The sequence below is a fragment of the Cryptotermes secundus genome, unplaced genomic scaffold (assembly GCF_002891405.2).
Source record: "Cryptotermes secundus unplaced genomic scaffold, Csec_1.0 scaffold695, whole genome shotgun sequence".
NCBI lineage: Eukaryota > Metazoa > Arthropoda > Insecta > Blattodea > Kalotermitidae > Cryptotermes > Cryptotermes secundus.
This window is the reverse complement of record NW_019720714.1, coordinates 1-26504: the sequence shown is the minus strand read 5'-3', so window position 1 is coordinate 26504 and position 26504 is coordinate 1. Positions and strand designations below refer to the sequence as shown.

Sequence of the window (26504 nt, the reverse complement as noted above, 5' to 3'; positions counted from 1 at the left end):
TGCTTACTCTAAGGTATAGGAATAATGTTAGTATCTTATGAGTGATGCAAGATGTCATGTAATAATTTTTGTAACACTGTATATACAGCAGAATATTACATTATGCAACAAATGGACAGTGTAAAGGCAAAGTCTCTAAGTCCAAGAACTGAACACGATAATACATTTATTCCAAACTCAGAATGTTTCATATTTAATTAGCTTAAAAGTGTTTTCTAATTTCATTCCCTTGTAAGCACCTATTACTGCAGACATGTTTACAGTTCTGTTGCTTAGCAATGGGCATGGCGTGAACCACATTGAAAACAAGTAACATGATAACTATCTTGCCAGTCTATTGGCATGCTGATTGTTGCCTAGCAACGAGCTATTAACATTCCTCCTATTGTTGCATGACCTAGCAATGGACTGTTTACAAAGAGTCTGTCTTTGCAGGAACTTGTTTATCAAGACATTGTCTAGCAATGGGTGTTCATGTAACAATATACTTTGGAACTTTCAACTACATTGCAACAGAAGCCCTTGAGAGTTGTATAATGTGTACCTCTCATGTGTCTGCTTTATACTAAATCTGTAGATAGAATTCTATGTTGGCTTACATGTTTCACACAGTGAAATATAGGATACTACAACTTTAACTACATAATCAGTGAATAGATTCAGCACAGCCTACAAACACACTGTGCTTTCCTGAGTCAATATCTGCTTGTATGCATATTGTACAAAGACTGTTCTTTCTGAATTCTTAAATTGCATCATTGCACATTGATTAGCATTCCTTCATACTCTTTGCATCTTAGTTAGAAGGCCTGCAATCTCGACTGATGCCTTGGATCTCTCCAAGCAAACTTTGGGCAGGAGTGTAATGCCACCTTTTTAACAAGGGGCTCACACCAGTAAACAATATTTTCTTTTCCATTTTGAAATAATTTTAAATAAAATAAAATGATACATATAAACATAAAAGTTATTTGAACATACTTGTATATAATTATATAATGTATTACTATATTGCACTATTAACATTTGTCATGATGGTGCCATATGGCTCTAGCTAAATTTAACAAGCTTGGTGCAAGCACCTCTGTGCCCCCTGCACCGCATGTCTAATGCTAGGGTAATATATTAAAATAACCTGCAACCACTTCCTACCACATCCATCATTCATAATCAGTCTATCATTAGATAACTTACACAGCTAACAAAGCACTGTTAAATAAGATAAGTTACAGCATACTTTCAATTATCCATGTGTGGATCATCCTCTCTCTTGATTTATTGTAGGCTTCTTACAAATTCTCACTTGCTCATTATGGCTTCCTGTAATTTAAATGTTGCCCATTACATCTGTTTCAGTAACATGAATCAGTGATACTTTACAACAATTTGAAACATACTGAACATCTTCTCACGCTGTTGCAACTTTGTATTTTAACACTTCATTGTTCTTCATTCTCCTGCCATTGAAGAGTTCACACACAAACACATGAGCAAACACATGTGCAACCATGCTTGAACACACAATCATGCATGCAAGCACAAATGCACATGCAAGTGCAAACACAAACACACAGAGAGTGACATTCCTTGGATCCAGAATTTTCCAGATGAGAGTAGAATATGGAATAAGTTCTAATATGGAAGATGTGAAGATATCTCACTGCTTAGTAACCAGTAGGATTCCCAGTAATAACTATTTTTCACAGTTTAATTCAGCTTGGATGTGGATATTTATAGATTTTTAGATTATCCAAAATTTAATTTAAATTGTCCATGGTTTATGCTGACCGTCTTACAGTGTACACACTTTTTCATCTTATTCTTCACTTCCACACTACATGTTTCGCCACTAATGTGCCATCTTCAGGTGTCTTTATGCACATTAAACTATTGTACTGCATGCCACAATGTATCCATTCTAAAATGACTAAAATCTGTGTTCGTCATATAGGACGATGAATTCTAAATAATAGAACTTTTCAGGATTTGTCCTACATCGCACTCAAACACTCGAATTACGCCAATCCTCTTTTATGTGAGCATTCCTCCTACATATATTTGTGTATCGTGTTCTGTGTTGTGTTTTGCTCCTGTTACTGCATGCGTTGTACTGCTGGATCTGGTGGCATGCAGTCAGCATAAACCATGGACACGAATCAGTGTAACAGGACACTAAAATATAACATTGTTAGTTTAAATTGTTTGCGTTATTTCTTCCTTCCACTACAACATATAATTAAGAGTTTACTGCAAGCTAATTTTGAAATTTATCCATTTACAGCTCTGAAAAAAATTGGAAAATTCTTTTAAAAAAACTTATGATACATAACATATGTGAACAGACTGACAAATTGCATTATTACTTGACAGGGAAGTGTGAAGGATATACATTCAGTTCAATATCAAGAAGGTAATAGTTAAAAATTCAGAGAATTTGAAAGTTATGCAAGAGAGCGTCCTAAGATACTCCAAGGTGGCTTCCCTGCTAACTTTCCTTGCCTTTCTGATCATGTTCATTATCTCTCATTTCAATCCTATATAACCTCTCCAAATGATGCAGCATAATTAGATAACACAAGTCACACAGAACATAACAACTTGAAATCCGCAGATTTGGTATAGCTTTAAGCAACAAAAGCAATGCATGATCAATAGAAGTTCGGTTAAGCAATAACTCTACATTTCTCAAGCAATTATATTATCCTTTCATGTGACTACAGAATTTCATACAACTTTGAAACGATTTTCTTCATTCTGTCTAGCATACTCATGGCCAGGCTCTTCTCTTTGCAAACATGAATCAACTATTGCCCCCCACAAAGTCTTCATGTGGATGTGTGCAACTTTGGGTGAAATTTCTATGGTGGTTAAAAAGATGACCTTTTAAGAGTTAAGATATCAGAACAGATTTCAGATACTGTGCAAAATAATTATATATTATATATAGAATGGTGTGGTGTCAGACAATTATAGTTTGGTTTGATGATATGCCAGTACACTTCTGATTATGCTACCAAATCAAATGTATGAAATACAGTTACGTGTACTTTAGCTGCATTTGTTACAATCACTTAAGCTTCACAACCAAGCTGAATAGTAATAGAGTTCACAGAAATGCAATTTGTAGTGCAAGTTTTAGAAACATGTGTAAATCAACCATACTTCTTTATTAGAATCTGGTGTATAATACAATTCACTGCATATTCTTTGTTCAAGTACAGATACTTGAAAAATCTTGCCAAATTTATTACTGTACTCCATATGGAGTTTCATCTGTTGGGCTATTATAACCCTGAAATTATACTGCCTCATAATTATGTAATTTATTTCTAAAAACAGAAAATCTGATACCTTTTAGTATTATTTACCAAACCCTTTTTTTTTAACTTCTAACAGAAATCCAAATTCTGAATATATCCCTCTTGTACTCTCACTTTGGTGCTAATATAATTCACAGAATAAATCTTACCATGTCACATCTTCTTTTTCTGTTGAATTATTTCCATTCCTTACATGAACAATGTATAATAAAATGTTAATTTTATTTCTTATAGGCATACATACAAGTTTTCACATTTGGAGGTACTGAAATTGCAATTCTTGTGTTACTGTACTAAGAGCATTTTCTGCAACTCAGTATTCTAACACCATAAATATAACATTTGAATATAAGGGGGGGGGAAAGGCATTCAAAATAACTAAATATTGGGTTCCTGGTTTAAGAAGGCCATGCAAGACTTGTTATTTAGTTCTGCTACAAATGGAGAAACAGTGGTTATTTGAAGTGCAATAGTGCTGGCTTATTCATGACATAACATTTTACAGTTATAGTACTTCAAATAATTTAAATTAGAAATAGTGATCATTACCTCTTTAATTAATTTGCACTTCACGTAGTCCACTCCAACTCTGGCAACAAAGGTTGCAGCTTTTAGTCTCTCTCTTCACTTCAGGTTACCGCCATATCCACTTGTTGTCCAACACCGGGGAGCCCCTAGAAAACTCGACCCTCTTTGTTCATGTGGCTATTACTAACAAAAAAGGTGGTGGGGTGAGTACATAATGCATTATTACTTTATGAGATGGGATCTTGTGTCTCTTTGTGAGTGATAATGTAGTTTTCTACCACATTTTATGATGGTCTCCACATACTTTATAGAAAGAAAAATGCGAAGGCATGATTGGTAATAACTTGAATCCTTCCATATCTGTCTTTTATCATTTACAATGTCGTTTTCAGTGACTAACAACTTTGTGCTTTTTTGTTTATGCAGTTATCTATCTCATTCGGTTTAGTACTTCATTCTTCTTTAATATGTATGTACAACTAGAAGCCAAAATATCCTCTTCTATACTTTTATTTCCCTCTGTTTGAAAGCTCTTAATATATGGTCCAAAATAATTCCATACCTTAATTTGACCTTTTTCTTGCAGAAATTCATGAAGAAGAAATCCAAATCAGACAAAGCTCACAATGAGCTGCGCATGGTTGGTATCAAACAAGTTGATGATGTAATTCGGGTAAGTTATCCAATATTATCTGCAATAAGCTTCTATTGAAGAATGTGAATATACTTGGGAAAATATAGTGGAACCTTTCCATACAACAAACTTCCTTGAAACTGAATCCAGCTAAGATCCCTTTAAAATATGACCAAATTAGTTACAGATATTACAAGAATCTAAAAATGTGGAACATATATAAACGTTCTGCTAGTGTTAGTAACAATAGTCAATATGACTATTGCAGCTAAATATGCAACATTTGATACAGTGCCACATTTTAAGCATATACCTGTAAATTTTATAAAAAGAAACAATTCTCATTGTCATAATGCAGAATTCTGTGTTTTGTTTTCACAGCTTTCAGGTATGTACAGTAGCAGAAATTGTGCACTAAACTGCACCTATACATAGGCTCACCATATTTCCTGGTTTTGTGTATTGTCCTGAGGTACCATCCAGTAATTATGAATTCAATAAATGTCTGAGATTACAACTTTCAATCAACCTTTTATGTTTATAAGAATACTTGTTCCCTGAGGGAGATGTTTGTTCTGAAACTGCCTATTATTCACAGAGAGATTCATTATACAGTGCTGTCAGTGAGAACAGAAGCAAGCATGTTGCAAGCACAAACGTTCTGCCTTTGAACAGTGATCGCTCAGTCATGAGCATATCTAAATACAAATTATTTCTTGCATGACCAGGGAATGTCACAAACATTAGAAGTTGCTCTCAAGGTTCGGCAAGATGCAGATGCTGCAATGGAGGATTTGAGAGCAGAATGTGGACTTGGCGACACAGCCAATATGAAACAGTGTCTCCGAGTCTTATTGCAAAGGCTGTCTGCAAGTCCACAAGTCAACTCCATGGCAATACGAAATGAACATGGGGTAAGTGCACCTTTGGTACTACAAGTACCACTACTGTTATTGGGTTACAATAAAACCTTGAAATACATACATATACATTAAAATAATATACTTCTAGGTTGATAAATTTTCAACACACTCAATTCTGTACTTTACATCACGTTTTAATTAGGTGCATTACTTTATTAGACATTACGGTAGATGTAGATTACATTCAGTTACCTCCCTACCACTTGGCGCTAGAGCCCTGAGTGAGCCTTGGCCTCCTCTACAACCAGTCTCTACAACCAATGCGAGCTGCCGTAGGAATGGACCCACGAATGATGACCCAAGGCTGGTTGTTAGGTTTCTGAACAAAATTCCTTTTACAGGATGAGATTGTTAGCCTCATGCCCAACCTCCAACCTGGAGGACCAGGGTATCTCTCTTAGTCTGGACTCTACCCTTTGACCTTTCCAGCATGGGTAACCCTTCTGGTAGGTAAACTACCGCTGGCATAGCTCTCCAGGTCACAGAGTCACACAAACCCCACCATAACAACAAGGTGGAGACACCTTTGGGGGGAGATTACATTCGGTTAGGCAGTCACATTACACAACCACATATCTATATGCTCACCCACCTGAATATTGAGTGGGGGCAGTTTTTTAAGTTTCACTAATATGAATTTCTTATGTTAGGTCAGGTTTGTGCAATAGACTACTGCACATCCACCCATAAGCTGGGGGTTAGGTTAGGTGTGTGCAATAGACTACTGCACATCCACATGCTGAATCATGCATGGTCTGGCCACTGGCAATGATTTGAAATTTCAATGTCTCTGTTAGCATATAATATCATTACATATTTACATGGCATTTTTATTCCCAAAATTTTTTGTATGACAAAAGTTTCCATATATTCTTCCTTTATCCTGTCTACAAAATCTAACAAACCTGCAATATATTCAGAAATTCCTAATGTTCATAGCCGAATATTTCCAAAATGTTGATGTGGAGCTCTTACTTACTTAGAATAATACCTATTGTGACGTATCCCCTCCCCCACCAGCGGTGATGTAACAACATCGAAGCGCTGTTGCTGCTACGGTAAGAGGCCAGTAAACACTCCATCCCCTCCCCCATGGTTGCTATGCAGCAGTAAACAACTCCTGACAGCATTGTCCAGCAACACCTGTAAACACGGTGATTAGGCAACAGCGAAGTGAGGCATTTTCCATTGTCTGGCTGAGGGTTCATAAGAGAATCACACTGCCTAAGAAGACAGTTAAAATGTAGCAGCCACCGAAGACAGTTGAAATATAGCAGCAGTCGCAGAAAGAAAACCCGAAAGCGTGTTTAGAAGATTTGATGTGATAATTTGTGATACTGCCGAGGGCAGTAATTGTGAGATTTTAAATTGTGTGATTGTAAGAGCGAATGTGCAATAAATTCGCTATATCAAATATGGCATGAAGTTACTTGTCGCACATTATACACCCAACATGTGACACTATGCTTTCCAAGTATACAGAACAAATTTTAACAATATTGAACTCTTGTGGCATTTTCTGTAAAACATCTCATGATTTTTTGAGAAGTATTAGGAATGCATGTCACCCCCCCCCCACATATACACACATCCACATGCAAGTGTATGTAGACACACAAACATATGCAGCCCTAGAAGTCTCCTTCCGCCACCACAACTGTAGAAACTGACGTAACTATTAACATCTTCATTGCAGCTACCAATGTTAAAGGTGGATGCACCAAACATGCCACCGCATCTGCACCGAGCCATTGTAACCTTTGAAAGAGCTATAATTGAACTGAAGTACATGGTAGACAATGGCGATCACTTGGCGGAGACAATTAATTCACATTTTTCAACATTACTGGAAATGCATGAAGAACTTCCCTCCATGGCTGGTGTGAAAGGCAAAAAGTACAACCGCATATTGGACAACTTCACATGGAATGTACGCATCTTGCGTGGTCAGGTGGATCTCCTACAGTCCTGCAGGAAAGAGTGTCAGCAAGGTCTTGCACAGGTAACATTTGTCTGTTATCTTCTTCAATGGAATGACAGGACTTCAATATTACAGCAATATACTTCAGAACTGTTCCATAACTATGTCAGAGAACTCCTCCCTAGTAGTTCAGAAAGATCATAAAAACATATGGGGTTCCATCAGAAAGTTCCCAGACTGTTACTGTTGTAACTGCCCTGGTGAAACATGAGAGGGGAGGCCAAAGTCACCCTTCTGCAAGCCTACTGCATCAGTCTGCCACATGACACCGCGCTGTGAAGACACATAGTTTTTACACAAGTGCTTGTTCAACTTCATGTCTCGTCTTGTCTGCGATGGATGGCAAAATCGAGCAACGTGTCTGCATCAAGTTTTGTGTGAAGTTTGGTAAATCCGCTATTGGAAACCTTGAAATGCTTTGTGAGACTTTGGGAGAACATTCTTTAAGCTAGACAGCAGTTTTTGAATGGCATTCATGTTTCAAGGGCGGTCAAGTGTCAGCTGAAGATGATAAGCATTCAGGGTAACCAAGCACCGGCAAAATGACAGAAAATGTTGAAAAAAGTCAAGAACTCATCCAAGAAAACCGTTGCTCAAAAATCCATGAGCTCACAGACACCACTGGGATCAATTATGGAGTTTGTCAGGGGATTTTAATAGAAAATTTGAATGTGTGCCACATTGCCAAGAAGTTTGTTCCCCAACTCTTGACCAATGACTAAATGCAGCAGCAAGTAAACATGTGTCTTGAGCTACAAGAGACTAATGACAAGCTAAGAGACTAATGACAAGAGACAAGCTAATGAGGACTCAATTTTTATCTCTAGCATCATAATGGGTGACGACAGTTGGATTTATGGTTATGATCCAGAAACAAAGCAAAAATCATCACAGTGGAAGAGCCTACGATCACCAAGAGCAAAAAGGTGTGGCAGGTCCAAAGTTCAACAAAGAGCATGCTCATTGCTTGTTCTTTTTTGACATAAAGGGGATTATTCACCATGAATTTGTTCCTCCTAACACTATGATCAACTATGACTTTTACTTTGACATTTTGAAATGCTTGAGAGAAAGTGTGACAAAAAATACCACAACTTTGGTGCAACCACAACTGGCTTCATCATGATGTTCCTGCCAACACAGTTTATGACTAACAACAACATGGTTATCATTCCCCATCCTCTCTACTCACTGGACTTAGCCCCTGTGATTTTGCTTTGTTTCCCAAATTGAAAAAGAAACTGAAGTGACAGCCTTTTGGAACAGTGTCTGACATCCATAGGGAATCAATCGCAAGCAGTACTCAACAGCATTAAGGAAAATGACTTTCACGGTGCTCTTGAAACATGGATAAAATGATGGGATCAGTGTATATGTTCCCAAGGAGACTATTTTGAAGGATATGGCAGCCAAAGATGGGTAAGTTAAGCCAGCATTTCTTTTATGGGCTAGTCTGGAAACTTTCCGATGTCAGGATAATTATGCCCTGACTGGGACTTGAACTTTGTAAAGCCTGATGTAGAAACATGAAAAGAAGTTTGACCTTATGAACATGTTCAAAAACAACAGAGTGACATGTAAAATGCTACATATGAAACTGACAAAATATAAATACAGCTTTCCTATTCCTGCTAAGTTAATGTATGATATGTTACGTTCAGTTACGTCCCCATAACAATAGTCAGATTAAAAACACATTTTACAGGAATTGTTTTGAAAAAGAATACATATTTCAGGATATAAAACGTTTGTGTCTGTATACAGCACAGTTAGGAACTACCCCATGAAAAGATGATACACACTGAATGAACCAGTTAAATCATCTTGCAGGTTCAGAGTACTGCACCAACAGTTGATAACTACAACAGCAAGGACAGATCACCTAGCATCACACGTAACCAGCGTAAACTCAACCTGTTCTGCAAACGTCAAAGTATAGACATAGGAGCTGTGGCAGGAGGAACAGGGACTGGACCTGCACGAAGTCCCACCTCACCAATACAAGTTGATATCAAGCCCAAAAGCATACTCAAGAAGTCAAATTCAAATGTAGAACAGGGAAGTACAATGCACAGCAAACCTCTCTTGCCTAATAACAATGCCCGGTCAAACTCTTGGGTCTCAGAAACCACATCAAGGAAGAACTGACCAATTCTGGTCACCAGATGTCAACACTGTGCCTTGTAGGCTAACAGGGAGATGTGCAAATTAAACCTATTTATTTAAGCATCTGTAAAGAAAACTGAATTATCTCGTAACTGCACCCAATATAAATCTTGTATTTTTGCAGCAGTTATCAAGTTTTATTTGTGAACCAATGACAGATGTCTGCCATTCAGATGCAAAGAGAACATCTATTTACATCATTCCATGAAAACTAATTTCATACTCAATTTCTGCATTGCATGATAAAGGCTCCCACACATATTAAGTTGAAACTAACATATCTGAAGACTAATTTCAATTCCCTCCTTAAATATCTGAGACAACAAGTGTCTGAACAGGTATGTATGCATATTTGTTTGTATGTGTAGGCACATACATTTAATTATGTTGGTGCATTAAATACATAACGATATTATTTTCAAACCCTGTTGATTTAAACATATATCAACATTTACCAAACTGTCATCTACCACATCAATTACCAGGAAGGGATACATGCTGTTGCCTCTTACCTACAGAAGAATGATAAATATTTATAAAAGGTAACTCAATAAGAAAGCCTATGTATGTATTTTTGTAGCATCTTTGTCCCCCTTTGTGACCTGACATGCCAGCAACCTGTAACACGAGCCCCTTCTTTTCAACATTATTTGTCTTTTAACAGAAAGGTTCTCAAATGATTAGCTAATATTCTTCTCCAAATATACCAATATTCACGCCCTTAATTGGTTTAAAAAAATATGTACAAGGATAACTTACTTTTCTCAATTAATCTGTATGAAGAATAAACTGTGATCATGACTAAAAGTATATAAATTTCACACTAACCTGATCAACCTGTCACAGGATTTAATTTCATTTCAGTTGCTACTGGTTGCTGCAAGAATGCTCCCTTCACTAAATTACAAATAACATTTTACATGTTTTGTAATCAGCCTTTGTCTGCTAGATTTTCTGACTGTTTCCATCAGACTAAGCAAGCAGAGTCTTCTCAACAAGCAGTGGCTGTGTACCAGTAATTAAACAATGAGATAATTTTGTAACAAATTGTTTAGTCCAAGAAACAGTTCTTCTGTATTCATTTTACAGAACTTGGACAAATTCTTTCACAAATACAGATTTTTATCAGTAGATGAAACATAATTTACAACTTGTCCCTGTGCTTAACTAATTAAGCACTATGCCATGAAGACATATGTGGGAGTGGATGTACAGACCAAAGTTTTCTTGACCTTGGCACTAGTCGGAGCTGAGTGGTCAGTTTCACACCCCCGCCAACCCCCAGGGAGAGCCTCCAGTACCCACTGGATAGGAGGCTGGGTGGGCCCCAGAGCTGGTCTGGATGACGTGGAGAAGTGAAATTTCTTGCCTCCATCGGGAATCAAACGCTTTGGTCATCCAGCCTGTAGCCAGTCACTATACTGTCTGAGCTACCCCAGCTCCTGAAACATAATTTATGGCAACTGATAAAACCATTATTTGTATCTTCCAGTCATCCATATTTCAATTATATTTCCAAGTAAGGTTTCTATATTAACATTTTCAGCATGTCTTTGGACATCAGGATTGAGTCTGAAAATTAATTCATATATAGAAAAACTGCTGAAAATAAATATTCCTGAAGTATCATTACATGTTGTTAGTATTCAACAGACCACTCCGCTTTTAATGTTTACCAGTGCATTTTTACAGCACGTACACAGTACTGAAATCATTCAGTAATGTTTTGGAGAGAAAAAATTAACTTCAAAGAAGAATTTGTTTACAAAATAATGACACACTACTTGCAGAATTTTCATTAATACTGAAACCACAACAATCTTGATACAATAATGACAATTTGGCAACTGAAACCCTAATCCCAATCCCTTTAATCCATCACTTTTTACATGATTCAAAATAAATTACTTCTATAACATTATCATGTAATCAGATATGCAGACATCAGTTCACACAGAACCTCTTATTTATCTTGTAAATTTCGGCACATTAATAATAAAGAATTGAATTGAATTTCTCAAGATTTCATGTTTTGGCAAAATTATAAAATAAATTCAGCAATATTACCATTAAAAAAAAGATAACTCAACTCGTGGATTTAACAATACTGACATTTGATTGTGTGTAATACTTTATACAAAAATATAAAGTAATATGTATCTCAAGTCTGTCATGTACTTCAGTATCTATAAAAACTGGTGCTACTTCTAACAGTGTTTTTGTATTAAAATATAATCAAATGTTTCCAGTGTCCCATGTTTCAGACACTTATAAAACCAAATATATTTTGTTCCTGTCAAGGAAAGTTACTTGCAGTTAATTCATGAGGAATAACTTTGGTCACAGAACGACCTTGTGTAATACTTGTTTCTTCAATCACGGTGTTGGCAAGATAAATACTACTATCTTATGTTCAGTTCACATGCTTGATAATTCTGTTGCTTATCAGTCACTGCAAGGTTTGAAAACAAAAGTTAATTTTTACACACTTCTAGAAAATGTAATAGCATCACACTTTCAGGACAGTGGTATACTGTAGTAAGGCTTTTGCTCAGGACAAATATCGGTATCCCACATACAGGCATATTATTAATGAATCACTTTACCACTGAACCTGAACTGGAAGCTGAGTTGATGAAACTACCAGTAATATTTGTCATTATGCACATATAGCAACATAAAGCATACATAAAGTAGTACTATAAGAGCAAAATTAGTTATATAAAAACAGCGAGCCAAGAAAGGTAAAATTTATCATTCTTAAATTCCACTTCAAAATTTTAAATAAGGGAAAATCAAAGGGAAAAAATGCAACAATATACAACTTCCACATTTATATAATAATCATTAAAAAATAATGTTTCACATGCTGACTTATGTGAAATAAGTACTATTGTCTGGGATGTGATATCGTGTAGCTTGGTAGGAGTTTACAGATGTTTTGAAAGAACATACTGCTCCATCTTAAGAGTTGAAGAGTAATCTATACATTAAGCAGCAAGAAGAATAGTGCTTCCTTTCAATCCTGAAGATTGCAACAGTAGGTTTCTCTGAAATGGCAGTAAACTTCTACCTGACTACACTGCACCACATTTCAGAAGATAAGTGTCTTCATATGTAGTGTCTCAAGAACCTTGAATCTTAATCTTTATCCTTTAGAGATCACCTGCATATGAGAAAACTACTGTAACAACATGACATACAAACATAATCATATGTGATTCCTATTGAATTTTCACAACCTGAAATGTTTAACATGTTACTTCTAGTGTCACTGTTTTGGTCTTCAAGAACTAAACTGTTTAAATGCCATCTTAAAAAAATAAAGCTTAACTATATTCAATTCATTACTCTGGAATGGTTACAATATTTTATAGACAACCTCAGGAGACTTGGGAGACCTAGGCATAGGTGAGAGAATATTAAAATAGATCTTACAGCAGTCGGACGTTATTAACTATATTCAATTGGTTCAGGATAAAGTTGTAAATGTGATTATGAACTTCCAGGTCTATAAAGTAGATACATTTCTTTATCAGCTGAGTAACTATCAGACCATGCACCATGGAGTTAATTCAACAATTTTCTATCATAATGCATATTTAGCAAAATCTAAAGAATGTTGTTAATTTTAAAGTGGTACAAGCCAAGTTTTAAAAATTATCCTTTAGAACTCAGAATTTCTAACAGTACTTTTACTGACAAAAAAAATTCTGAACACTGTACTGCCAAATCATATGCACATAACAACACCTGCAAAGGTATATTTTTAATGCACTTTCTGAAGTCAGAATGCTACATGTACTGATTATGTTAAGTGACATACATTCACACCACCTACTACACATACAAAATAAAATCTGGGTAGCCTACATCCCATGGGCCACAGCAAGAGTCACTTAAAATATACAATTTCTCTTCTTTCATTTTACAATCTTCCAGCACATGCAATATAAATCTGATGGTGACAAATGTGTTGAATCTACCCTGTCATTAATAAGTTGAACTACAGTATGTTCACAGATGACATACACGAATCACAGACATTGTATAAATTTCTTCTTGCCCTGATATGATGTTGCAGGTGATTAGGTGATTTTCACAATGGCTTAAAGAATTATACCAAAACTTGCAAAAATACATATCTGCAAGCAGAATGTTTTCTCAGCCACATGCAGGCACACAGGAAATACAGGGTGGTTCATGGCTCTGCACTTCACAGCGACTGGTGCACCGCTAGCTAAGAGGTGCATATGAATTCTGCTGACAAATCAATATGCCTGTTGGCCAATAATATTTGGAATGAAGTAGCTGCAATTCACAGATCACAGGAGGTGTTGAAAATGCTGTCCCTGTCAATTTTAGATTGATCCCACCTTCGACAACAGAAAGTAGAAACCAACTGTACAAATGAACACTGCCATATGGCTCACAAGGTTGCAAGGCGTGGATTACTGTTCTTTTATAGGATCTAAGCTTCAGCAATTGTACTGTTTTTCTTGCACTAGACTTTGACACTCCAGCTTCTTGAGCTAGATGTTTCAGTGATTCTTTACCATATCAATATTAGAGTCAATTTTAAAGACCACACAACATATTTTTACTATTATTACACTACATGTTTCCACCTCAAGAGATCATCCTCAGGTGTACGAACACAGCTGTATAATTACATGCAATCACATTCGTCTTCTCACTTATTCGATCCTGTATCTTATTCAGGCCCACAATCAATAATATATCAAGCTCCTCTCACAAAACACAAGTTAAAATATTATTCCAAATGTCAAAAGCCAAAATTCAAAATCTGTGAATCGAATTTCAATTCAGATAACTAGTTATGCTTTCACTTCCACTTGTTATTCAGTCACTTCCTACTTACGTTCATCACTGCATCAAATTTTTAACTGGTTTAATTATATTATTGGTTAAAAGTTCATGAATTAAAGTTCAGTTTTATTATACTGATTGCACTTTTCACTTTTTTGGAGGTCTTGCTGTTCTTTCGCGTCCTCTGATGTTGCTGGATCTGTTACAGTCCTTGTCGTGATGGTGTGGGCCTGAATAACATACAGGATCAAATAAGTGAGAAGACGAATGTGATTGCCTGTAATTATACAGCTGTGTTCGTACACCTGAGGATGACCTCTTGAGGTCAAACCATGTAGTGTAATAATAGTAAAAATATGTGTGGTCAGTAAAATTGACTCTAATATTGATTAAATACACAACAGGATGCAAAAAACAATTAAAGTCTTTACCGTATGTTCAAGTTGGGCTCCTACGTCATCTGACTTTTCCTCAGTAAGCATTTGGTGCTTATGTCCCAGTGATCTAAGTTTATTCACCAAACTGTGACTTGTTTGTCTCCTTGGAACTCTTTCATCATGAAATTTCTGTCAAAATTTTTGTCAACACTTCTAGCAGATCACATAGGTCTCATACAGAAATATACATTGCTCTAAAGCAGGGGTCTCCAAACTTTTCGAACCGCGGGCCACATTAGGTAATTCAGCACTTTCAACGGGCCAGATAAAATGAGAAATTAATAACTCTAGGTATGTGAGTTTCATTGAAAGCACAGAATTTAATAAACTAAATACAGAGTACGTGAGAATAAATTATCGTATATTAATGACAACAGACAGTAGCAGCAAATGCTCAAATTTTCATCACAAATTATAATATAACAATTAATGTGAATGATGGAACTCTTTTTGCATTCTTAAAATCTGATTAAATTGAGGTCCAAATTTTGAAATGCTAATCACAAGTAGCGACTTTAAATGTTCATTGGATAAATTTGCCCTGTATTTTGACTTGATGTACTTCATCTGGGAAAAAAGTTTGTTCACAAAGTTACGTCGTCCCAAAAATGGAGAAAATTTACAAGAAAATTTCTTTAAATTGGAAATTACTCAGAGTTCAGAAATTTATAAAATTCAATCAAATTTCCTTCCTTGTATTTGTCTTTAATATGATCATTTTCCTGACGTTCAATAATTTCCATTTGAATTTGTCTTGGGACATCTGCAGCATCACAGTCAAACGGATTTTGAAACAATCTAATTTCCTGAGCACTGGAATCCAAATCATCAAATTGCTTCCAAAATTGTTCTTTTAAATCTAAAATGACTAAATTTGCAAATGAGGAAGGAAATTCTGCTTCACCCTTTTTATGCAACTTTGCACAGTATAGCATATGAACAAAGTTACAATTTTTCACTTGCCTTTCCAGAAGTATCAACTTTGCTCTGAATGCCTTGATAAGTGCAAATAAATCGCAGACTAAGTTATTTTCACCCTGCGACTTTAAATTCAAATGGTTCACCAGATCAGCAAAACTGCTAATTTCCAAAGCCACTTGGTATCTGATAAAAGTGGTTTGTGTTAGTTTTATCGAACTGCAGTATAATATGTCAAGTCAATAAGTTCGGAATCACATTTACCAGTACTCATTGAAAAATTAGTTCACTTGGCGCATTTCTGCACAATTCTTTCGCAGGCCGGATAAAAACACATCGCGGGCCATAGTTTGGAGACCCTTGCTGTAAAGTATACTGCACCATGATAGAACACACTGCACACCAATTGTAACTGAGAAAAAATGGCTACTGGAGCTGATAACTGCTGCCCTCTGCTGACGAATCATAAACAAATTCCCATGCATGAACCGCACTGCTTGCCATGTCATCTAGCAGTTCACAGGGTTAATAACTTCCCATAATTCCAAACATAGTAGGCCATCACGCATACTGATTCATCGGCAAATTCATGTGCCTCCTAGCTGGAGGTGCGCCAGTTGCCGAGAAGCACAGAACCATAAACCAGTCAACAAAGGTAAAAACCTCCCTGTATAATGCTGTGTAATGTACTGGATACAAACATTTTTCAAAATGGTGATCAAAATATCACCTTTAAATTGTTATATCAAGAACCTAATCCAGTTTAAATACTAAGTTCAAACCATGTCATAATCAACATTTTTTAAAAAATTGTCACTTTAAAATTATAAGTATGTAACCTTTCACCTTAGTTGCACAGTCTGTACAAACACAGTTCAATTTTTCTTGAGAGTAGCCTACAATCGCTTAATCAAATGTATTGTTTGTCTCTGTCATCTTTAAGGCCAAAAACTAATATTTTGTTTCGGTCCAGCAGACCTCAGAGCAAAGTACACATGCATCCTCTGTCATAAATTCCATACACATTTCCTTTTGCAATGACACTTATATTAATTGTGCATGTTGGTCAATTGAAAGAAGTACAAGAATTTAACACCTTCATTACAAATACTCAACATTTCATTCATGTAACTGTGAATGTAACAGTAAATGAAATGACCAAAATTTAACTATTCACAAGTCTTAATGCTGGCTAAACAAAGGGATCAATCTGTCTGTAGAATTAGTAGTAGTAGCAAAACTCTGAACTTGCTTTGCCCTTTAGGTGAAGATAAATCCTCATTATACTGTGTTATAAGTGTTGAAATCAAACTACCTGTAAAAAAAAAAAAGAAACATGCTCATCAACCTGTGACTAGATCATGTATTTAGCTCTGTGATAATCTTCGGAAACAATACAGACAGTTTCAACAAACGCTTTTGTGAAACGACAAGACTACTGCATTCATTAATGTTGCTGTGCTATCTTAAAGCTGGACTTCTAATAGAGGTATAAAAAATCTGTGTATATTCTCAAAATAACTCTATTTTACAAAGTACTGACAGAATTCATATGTATAATATAACTGTAATGGCTAAACAGCCAAGTATATGTAACCTTTCACTCAATTTGCCATTGTAACCATGTACTATAGATTTAAAAATAATTAGATAAAATGTTTATATTCTGTTGTGATAAATTATTTTAATATCATTATTTTCTTCCTAGTTGCTGTAGAGCAGATGAAAATGGATAAACAATTCTATAAGGTAAAACAGTGTTGTAAAAGCCAAGTGTTATTTCTGTACCACACATCCTATATCCTCGCTGTGAGATGTCGAGGCTCCCATATTTTCTCCAGACAATCAGCTCAAAGATGGCGGTGAGGTTGTCAGTGTTACACGCTGGCTGCCATTTACCCCTAGGAAAATTCCTGGTACTCATTTCTGTTAGAGGCTGAGTCGATCCCAGGGCCAGGTTGTGGCTGGAAGGATTAGGTAAATCGAAAAAATCCACCTTCTCGGGACACGAACCCACAACTTTCTGGCTTGTAGCACAGTGCCTCAACCATACTACCACATGCCTCATTCTACTGAACATAGATCATTATTTTATAATTGCAATATGCATAAAAATAAATATCTTCTCTGATATACAAATGCCTGGGGAGAAAAGGCAATGAATGGGCAAATCAAAATTCTTTGTCTTATGTTAACCGGGGTCAGGTCAGACCATGAGCTCTACTCTTGCTACACCTATTCTGATACTGGTTATGGCTGCGCTAGTATTGAGAGTGATTTCAAATATCATTGCCAGACTAACCCAATTTATTTACATACAAAACAGAGGTGCAAAGTGATACAACCATAATATATGTTGAGGATAAACATGTTTTGTATAAAAGAGTTCTATCTTCTGGGATATAACATTTTATAGTAATCAAAAGTCAGTCAATATTTCAGAGGAATGTGTCACCTCCATCATCAGGGATGAAGAATATGCCAAGCAACAAACCAGCATGAAGCAGGTGACTCTGCTTCCTACCTGCTTCATGTTGGCTAAGGTAGATCTGAAGCTGCAGAAATGCACTTCCTAATAGCTAAGTTAGAACACCAACTGATTGATCACAGACATAATGAAGAGACAGAAGAAAAACTACAAATTACTGACATGAATTCAAGCACTACAGATTAGAAAATAAAACAGCTCATAGAATACCCAAGGAGAATGCAGAAAAACAGATTTCCTTAATTACTCTCAGATTACAAATCCAGAGGTGGAGGAGACCAAGGACACCCATGTTAAAGACAGAACAGTTTTGTATTTAACAGTCAAAATTTTAAGCTGGAACAAGCTTTCATAAGAGCCTAAACCATGCTGCTGCTGATGGTGGACCTAAGAAAAAAGTGTAAGAATGTGTATTGAATTCACATGGTGGAAAATGGGGACCAGTGGTAAACTCTTGTGAACAAACAGTAAACCTGCACATTCCAAAGAGGCAGGGAATTTCTTGATTACCTGTTCAACGACGAGCTTCTCATGGAGAGTACTGCTTCATAAAATTAGTTAATAACAATTCAATCTACTTTCTTCCTAAAAGGATCATCTCAAGGAAAACCGTAAGCAGTGGCAGAACTTTTACTATATTGGAAGTAATAACACTATACTGCATAGCCCGTTTACGAGCTGCAGAAGAGATTCACAGTTGAGACTTCAGATTCAGGTGGTTTACTTAAAAGTCCTGGTAATACATGCTACTCACCTGTATGTCACAGCTATATATAACTGATTCTTTCTCAGTAATTCTCAGTCACAGATTCAATGAGCAGACTCTGACCTGAAGGAACTGAAGTATTTCTGGAAGATGACAGTGAAGCTTATCCAAAGGATGAAAATGAAGATACATTAGAAGATGAAAAACAAGAAGAGGAACCAGAACCACACCCACTCAGAAACAAATCCAATGAACACATAAACACAGTATGTACACAGGCTGTTCCAAGATTTTCTGCATACATTATTAAGCTGTAGGTGGTGGTGTAAACAGAGCAACAGTGACAGTCAATAATGGGCCCTCTCCACTCCCTGAAGACTGAAGTGGTTCTCTTCCCCAATGTAATAATGCATATGAAACAGAACAATTTTACATTTCCTTCCATGTAATACTACAAAGCAAGACAGGTTCTTATACATTCTCTTATTCCTTACATTTCACAGACAGGAAAAATAAGGAAGAATAAAGAGGTTGTTCTAGGAGTACAAGAGAAAACTAAGTATATGTTGTCGTCTTGTCACCAGAATGCAGGGCAAAATCATGACATAAAGATAAGAAACAGATGTTTTGAAAATGTGGCACAGTTCAGATATCTGGGAATGATAACAAATCAAAACCTGATTCAGGAGGAAATTAAGAGGAAACTGAAAATGGGTAATGCTTGCTACCATTCAGTCCAGAACCTTTTGTTTTCTCGTCTCTGTCCTAAAACATAAAATTAGAACATACAAAACTATAATTTTGCCTGTGGTTCTGTATGGGCATGAAACTTTGTCTCTGACATTAAGGGAGGAACACAGACTGATGGTGTTTGAGAAGCGGGTGTTGAGGAGAATATTTGGACTGAAGAAAGATGAAGTGATAGGAGGTTGGAGAAAACTGCATAATGAGGAGCTTCATAACTTGTACTCTTCTCCAAGTATAATTAGAATGATCAAGTCAAGGAGGATGAGATGGGAAGGGCACAGAGCATGAATGGGGGCGAAGAGGAATGCATATAGGATATTGGTGGGAAAGCCAGATGGACAGAGGCCATTGGGGAGACCAAGGTGTAGGTGGGTGGACAATATTAAAATGGATCTTAGAGGGATAGGATGGAATGCTGTGGACTGGATAGATCTGGCCCAGGATAGGGACCAGTGGAGGGCTCTTGTGAACACAGTAATGAACCTTTGGGTTCCATAAAATGCTGGGAAGTTCTTGAGTAGCCGCACAATTGGTGGCTTCTCAAAAAGGGCTCAGGTCCGTGAGTGAGTGAGTACCTGAATGTTCTCTCCCAACATTCTTCTGCAAATAATTAGATAACTACAAAAATTTCTAAGTTGGATACCTCTTAACCAGGCAGAATCTGGTACCAGAATATTTCCACTACACAAACTACTCCCTGCCAGAAAAATACCAAGTTATTTAAATAATTTCTCTCCAGTCTTTGTAATAATCTACAATGATTACAATTTTCAGTTTTCAATTACAAAATATATTTATTAATACTACACTATTTTATACATACAATGAAACAACCACTTTGTTGAAATAACTGAAACAATTGCTTTTCTTCCTTCAATTCTTCTTCTTCTTGCTCAAAATCTAAACTTCCATTAACACCTCTGTGCTGTATGAAAGCCTACTGCAAGAGGTAGAATCAAATCCTTCCATGCACTTTCATCATGGCTGCTTGAACTAAGTAATAATGCAATATTGCAGATGCCATATTTTACATTCTAAATTTATTCAGTCCATATAGCCTTGGATCTGTTGCAGAACGAAATGGAAGTTTTTGACTTTCTACACTTGCACAGCTACAGAACATCAGTTTCATGTCTGTATTCTTAGGTTGGTATGTAAAGTGAAATTCCTCTTTAAACATTTTAACATGGCAGTTTCAATTCAAAGCAAGAGAGGAAAGCTTTAGTCCAAAATGAGTAATATTTTTGCAGGGGACAGCGAATATATATGCCTTAATATTAAATAATATATGAAGATGCATGGTATGCTGGATTTGATGTTCTCACAGTGGTGCTTAAGAAAAGTACTACCTTCTGGGCTATAATGCTGTGCAGTCGGGTAGATGTCCACCACTGCTTCAGAGGAACATTCTGCCTAGATTGTCAGGGTCATACAGCAGCACCAGCAACAAGCAAGCAGTAAGCAGAGACCTCTACCAAACTACATGTTGTTACAACCCAGAACACAGTACGGTTCAAGATGCATGGTAAAATGGGGTCAAGGTTGGAGGGCAGTCACAGAAAAGTTTGAGGCATAAACCCAATACTCACTTCATAAGTCACACGCAATTGCTGCTGAACCAAAGTATGAACCAGGTATCTCCAGAACAGAAATTGGATACATTATCAAAGAACTAAACCTGCTAGGACAAGAAAGGTTGAAAACTAAACAAGGAGAAAAACAGAATACATATATTACTGCACAATGTTGGCAAAATACATGATTCGTTCTCCCATTCCGGAGTGACAGAAAGTTAAGTCTTCCAGGTGTAAAACTTTAGAAAGTGTCATGCCTTACATGTATGCGACCAAGTTTAACCACGGAACAATTATGGGCATTTCACTTTATAACAATAAAATTTCTGAAGGGAAACTTCTTGCCATTCTAACAGCACCAATCAATTTGGAGGAAACTTCCTTAGCAGGACATTCACCTGCTTGGATGTAAGTTTCTTTTCTCCTGGTACCAGAATGCCTTGCTGCTCCTGGTCCTTCTTCTTATTCTTCTTGCTCTGCAACAAAATCAAACCCACACACAGCACTTAATCTTTAAGCTTTACCTGTACTGACAGGAAGCCCTGTTATTCATATCCAACACGTTATTTTGCAACAGAGGAACATTCTACCCAAGAGATTTCTCTTACACAAAGGAGTCAAGCTCTCAAGTGTCATCTTTGTATATGAACAGCGAACTGTATGCTTCCAATCTGAAATGATCTCTTACTACAACCTCCACAAGGGAGGAGGAGAAGAGGAAGGAGGGGAGGAGGAGGAGGAGAGGAAAAAGTGGCCAAGATGTGGAAGATGGAGGGGAGGAGGAGAACAGACCACAAAAAGGTAAGGGGTTAGATTTTTACTGTTTTGGTGGTCATGAAGGACAACCCTGGAAAAAAAGATTAAAAGCTACACAAATACAAATAGTAGGAGACTGCTTTACAGTTAAATTTGAAGCAAAAAAAGGAGATGAAATGTCTTTCCCACATTAATATGTTATGGTTTACATTACCATATAGTTTTTGTAGCAGCTCTGGAAGTTATTAATCTCTTTGGAGCACAATGCTTGATTAAAGTCATTGTTCTTGAAGCAGGCAAACAAAATTGACATCTCATACAAGCAGGCAACATCTGTGAACAGAAATAAAAGAGCAAAAATAATGAATTTTATCTTCAGTAATGTAATACAAATGGATTGAAGTATGTACATTATTTTCACAGGTTTTTAGAGGCAGCATTGGCAGTCCTTCCCACACAGCAGGCTAGGATGGAATTTTCAGTCTAAAAATGTAAAATCNCTAACTTCGTGGAGCTGAGCCCTTCTTCAGAAGCTGACAGTTGTGCAGCTACTCAAGAATTTCCCAACATTTTATGTAATCTGCGGGTTCATTACCATGTTCACAAGAGCCCTCCACTGGTCCCTATCCTGAGCCAACAATCCAGTCCATACAATTGCACCCTATCTCTCTAAGATCCATTTTAATATTAACCATAAAACCTCAACTTTGGCTTCCTAGTGGCTCTTTCCTGCTAGTTTTCCTGCCAATACCCTATATACATTCCTCTTCTCCCCCATTCGTGCTACATGCAATAATGTAGTACAGGGAATATAAAATTCAAAATACTTAACATATGAATTTATGCAATTAAATAATTTCAAGACAATAAGGATCCTTATTTGAAGAATTAGATGATAATTAATTGCAATTCAACAGCTCAAACTGGAGCACTGTACGCCTGACATGACCTGACGTAAGGGTTGAAACATGTTGCATCTGTAAAAACATAATAAAAGCAAATGCTGATGCAGTAGTGTTTTCCTTGTTTTTTAAATACAGAATATTGTTCTGTAGACGGCATACCTTATATACTTTTATATATCTTATTTATGACATACGACAGGATGCACACTTTATGCTTATCTTAACATAATCAGTGTACTGAGAATAAATTCTATTAAACAGTCATGGTCATTTACCAGTAAACAGTATAAGTTTATGAAACCAATACTCAAGTAAAAGATGCACAAATGTAAAACTATACCCATTTCTCATTACATGCAGAAGCCTTGCTTTCTTCTGACAAAAATTTATGATACTTCAAAAATATGCTTAAATGGACCTCAAGTAGAAAGAAAAAAGGACAGCATGTCTATCAGAATTGCTGTAAATGCTTCCTTTCACTTTACAGTATATCTGTATAATTTCATTTCATTTCATTTTTTCATTTTTATTATCATTCAACAATCCATACATACAGGTATTACAACCATTTGGATAAGGAAATTGTCAGTTTTACATCTAATTCTCGTGCAAATCTTTACAGTACACACTGTACCACCCTAATATAGGGGGTTTGTCATCTGAATATTATCTAGGTCTAGTTACCATTAATTTCATTATCTTTACACAAATACAACAAATTAATCAGCTACATATTACACTTACACACTTGATGAATCAAAAGACATAAATTCATCTACAGAATAAAAGGAATGTTTCAGCAAAAAAAGATTTTAATTTCTTTTTAAATGAGTTAAAATTTTCCTTTTGTTTTATTTGATTGGGGACCTTATTATATAAACTAATTCCCATATTTATCACTCCTCTTAAAAAGAGCTGTATTACAGTGCTGTACATGAATATTTAATTTTCTTCGTGTGTTATAATTATGAATGTCTGAATTTATTGCCATAAAAGCCTTGTATTTTTTGATAAAGCATGTCACCTCCAATATATACAGATAATCTTTAAAAATTTGTCTACATGATGTGCGACTACTAATACCACTAATCACTCGAAGAACCTGCTTTTGCAATTTAAAAATGCTTTTACTTTCCCATCCCCACCCCACAATAAGATACCATTTCTCATACACGACTCAAAATTCGAAAAATAAATAATTTTTATCATATATGGACTCATTATTTCTTTTAATATTTTCACCATATAAATTATTTTGCATAGCTTTGCTTTTAGAAATTGAGCATGAGCGCACCATTTCAGGGTTTCTGTCATGTGAATTCCAAGAAATCTCAGTTCTGACTGATATACTATTTCTGTATTATTAAAAACTATTTGTGGTCTTAACGGATCTCTCCACTGTTCTGAATGAAATGACATGGCAGATGTCTTTTTAGTATTTATTACAAGGTTATTTTTTTGAAACCATATTTCTAATTCTTTCATAACATTCATTATTTTATATCGAAGGTCAAGTTCATCTTTTCCAGTAATTAACAAATTGGTATCAGCTGCATATAAAACCAGCTTTGCTCCTTGAACATTAATTATTCATCTTTCAATTACATGCTTTAAAACAGCTACATAATTTTTCAGAAATTAAAGTAAGGTCCTTTACAAACCAGAAGTCCTGTCCCCTTTTCCAGAAACTGCTTTCTTCAAACGTAATGGAAGCACCTCTTGGAATGGAACAGGCTCTCTCTGTGGGAGTCTGGCTGGTATCCTGAGGTTGTAGTTCAGTCTCATTTCCCTTCAAACCTGAGTAAATTCCTGAAAAACAGCATGTAACATTCCTTAATTACCTAGGAACAGATAAAGTTTATTTATAATTTTGAGGACAGCTACAGTACAAAGCCACAAATACATATAGTGGGCATGAAGAAGTACTGCCATACATACTTAAACCTAGTCACTACTTGAAAGTGAAGGACTTATGTTACACTTTGATCAGAATTTCATCAAAATCCAATAAACACAGAACATAACACCTAACATAATAACAACCATAACACATGTTGGATCAAATGTAACGTCGGCACAATGCTCCAGAATAACCAAGGCACATTCTGTGCTTAATCAATTTACAGATCAACAGGACTGTGTGAAATTTTCTTTCTTTTGCACTTTACTGTGTACCTAATAAAAACAGCAAAAACTTCAGCAGCAACAGTCTCAGTAACTTTTCTCCCAGTTACTCCAACATTTTAGGAAGATCTATTTTCTTAATCACTACACATACTGAAGTGATGAGTAACTAAAAAAGATTATACCAGCACAATGACAATGTTTCCCCAAATTTAATAAAGTGGTAAACAGGGAACTATATTGTGTGAATAAGCAACTATGAAGACTGGATACACGGCAGATACAGGATGGCAGAACGTACTTCTCTAACCAAGTAATATTTGAAAATGTATGGTGAAAGCAGAAGCTGGATGCAGGAACACATGAAAACTTATTGAAAACGCCGATGACTTTCAAGAACCCCCATGAAAATGACATAGTGCCACCAACGACCTTGGTGGTATATAATTCAGCACCAATATTTTGATCGAAGACCATGGCCAGCTGATGAATTTCTAATTTTACACACTTAGCAGAAACAAAATACTTCTAAAACAAAAGAACCCCTATCATTCTAACTTACCTACATCCCTAAACAAAAACAAAACAAAATTTCATAAATTGGTACGATGTCACTAACTCCATGGATCTAAGCCTTTCTTGCGAAGCCACCAGTTGTGCAGCTACTCATGAATTTCCCAACATGTTATGAAACCCAAGTTCATTACCGAGTTCACAACAGTCCTCCACTGGTCCCTATCCTCAACCAGATCAATCCATTCCAAACCACACCATCCTACACCTCTAAGAACCATTTTAATATTATCCACCTACCTACTTGTCTCCTCCTTCTGGCTTTCCCACCAATATCCTAGATGAATACCTCGTCTCCCCATTCATGATACATGCACTGCCCATCCAATCCTCCTTGACTTGATCATTCTAATTATACCTGGCCAAGAGTACAACCCTCATTGTGCGCTTTTCTCCAACCTCGTATCACTTCACTCCATGGGAATTTATAATTTTTCGACTTCGTGTTAGAAATTTCAACCTCAGAAGAACTAGAAACAAGTACTCACCGCTCAACTCTATGTATTTCTAACATCACTAACCTAATGTACAGTTAATAACTGAGAGAGAAGGATGTTCTCCTTTTTCAAAAAGTGTGACTTTGCTAGCAATTTCCATTCTTACCCTTCACGAAGTTCGCTCTAGGTTGGTAACCCTTCTCAAATTCAATTATTCCTATACATGTCCCTCACATTTTAGTTGTTCCTGCGGAGGCAAAAACGTCTTATAAACATTACATAATTCAACTAACCCTTGACCTTTCCAGTTAACTCCCGGCCACAACTAAGATACGATTTTCTGCACGGTGTAGTAACTCAATGGCCAATGCGCTCAATGCCATCAATGCTATTGGCCAGGGGGGTGCAACTAAGATAGGAGAAAGGGAAACACGGTAACTACTGCCTCTAAGAGCGA

The 26504-nt window shown here is 36.3% G+C and overlaps 2 protein-coding genes across 7 annotated transcripts in view; one reads left to right on the top strand and one right to left on the bottom strand.

Moving 5' to 3' along the window:
- The window catches only part of LOC111872019 (inactive phospholipase C-like protein 1), a 153017-nt gene extending 142249 nt beyond the window's left edge, over window positions 1-10768 (top strand). The window contains exons 16-20 of the mRNA XM_033754535.1: window positions 3954-4051; window positions 4435-4521; window positions 5211-5396; window positions 7102-7407; window positions 9217-10768. Coding sequence (XP_033610426.1) covers window positions 3954-4051; window positions 4435-4521; window positions 5211-5396; window positions 7102-7407; window positions 9217-9534 — 995 coding nt within the window. The 3' untranslated portion in view covers window positions 9535-10768. The remainder of the gene's footprint in view (window positions 1-3953; window positions 4052-4434; window positions 4522-5210; window positions 5397-7101; window positions 7408-9216) is intronic.
- Window positions 10769-10909: 141 nt separating this feature from the next.
- LOC111872050 lies at window positions 10910-26453 on the bottom strand. Of its 6 annotated transcripts, none has more exons than XM_023865597.2 (5): window positions 26341-26450; window positions 24575-24722; window positions 22223-22341; window positions 21651-21728; window positions 10910-10994 (listed from the first exon to the last, which is right to left on the bottom strand). In XM_023865597.2, exons 2-5 carry the CDS (start codon window positions 24696-24698, stop codon window positions 10983-10985), a joined length of 333 nt encoding a protein of 110 aa, XP_023721365.1. In that variant the 5' UTR covers window positions 24699-24722; window positions 26341-26450; the 3' UTR covers window positions 10910-10982. The 6 variants fall into 6 exon arrangements, with proteins under 6 accessions (XP_023721365.1, XP_023721320.1, XP_023721348.1 ...); XM_023865552.2 differs by lacking the exon at window positions 10910-10994 and adding an exon at window positions 17569-17701 and having other exon boundaries at window positions 26341-26453; XM_023865580.2 differs by lacking the exons at window positions 10910-10994; window positions 26341-26450 and adding exons at window positions 17593-17701; window positions 26099-26191.
- Window positions 26454-26504: the final 51 nt, after the last annotated feature.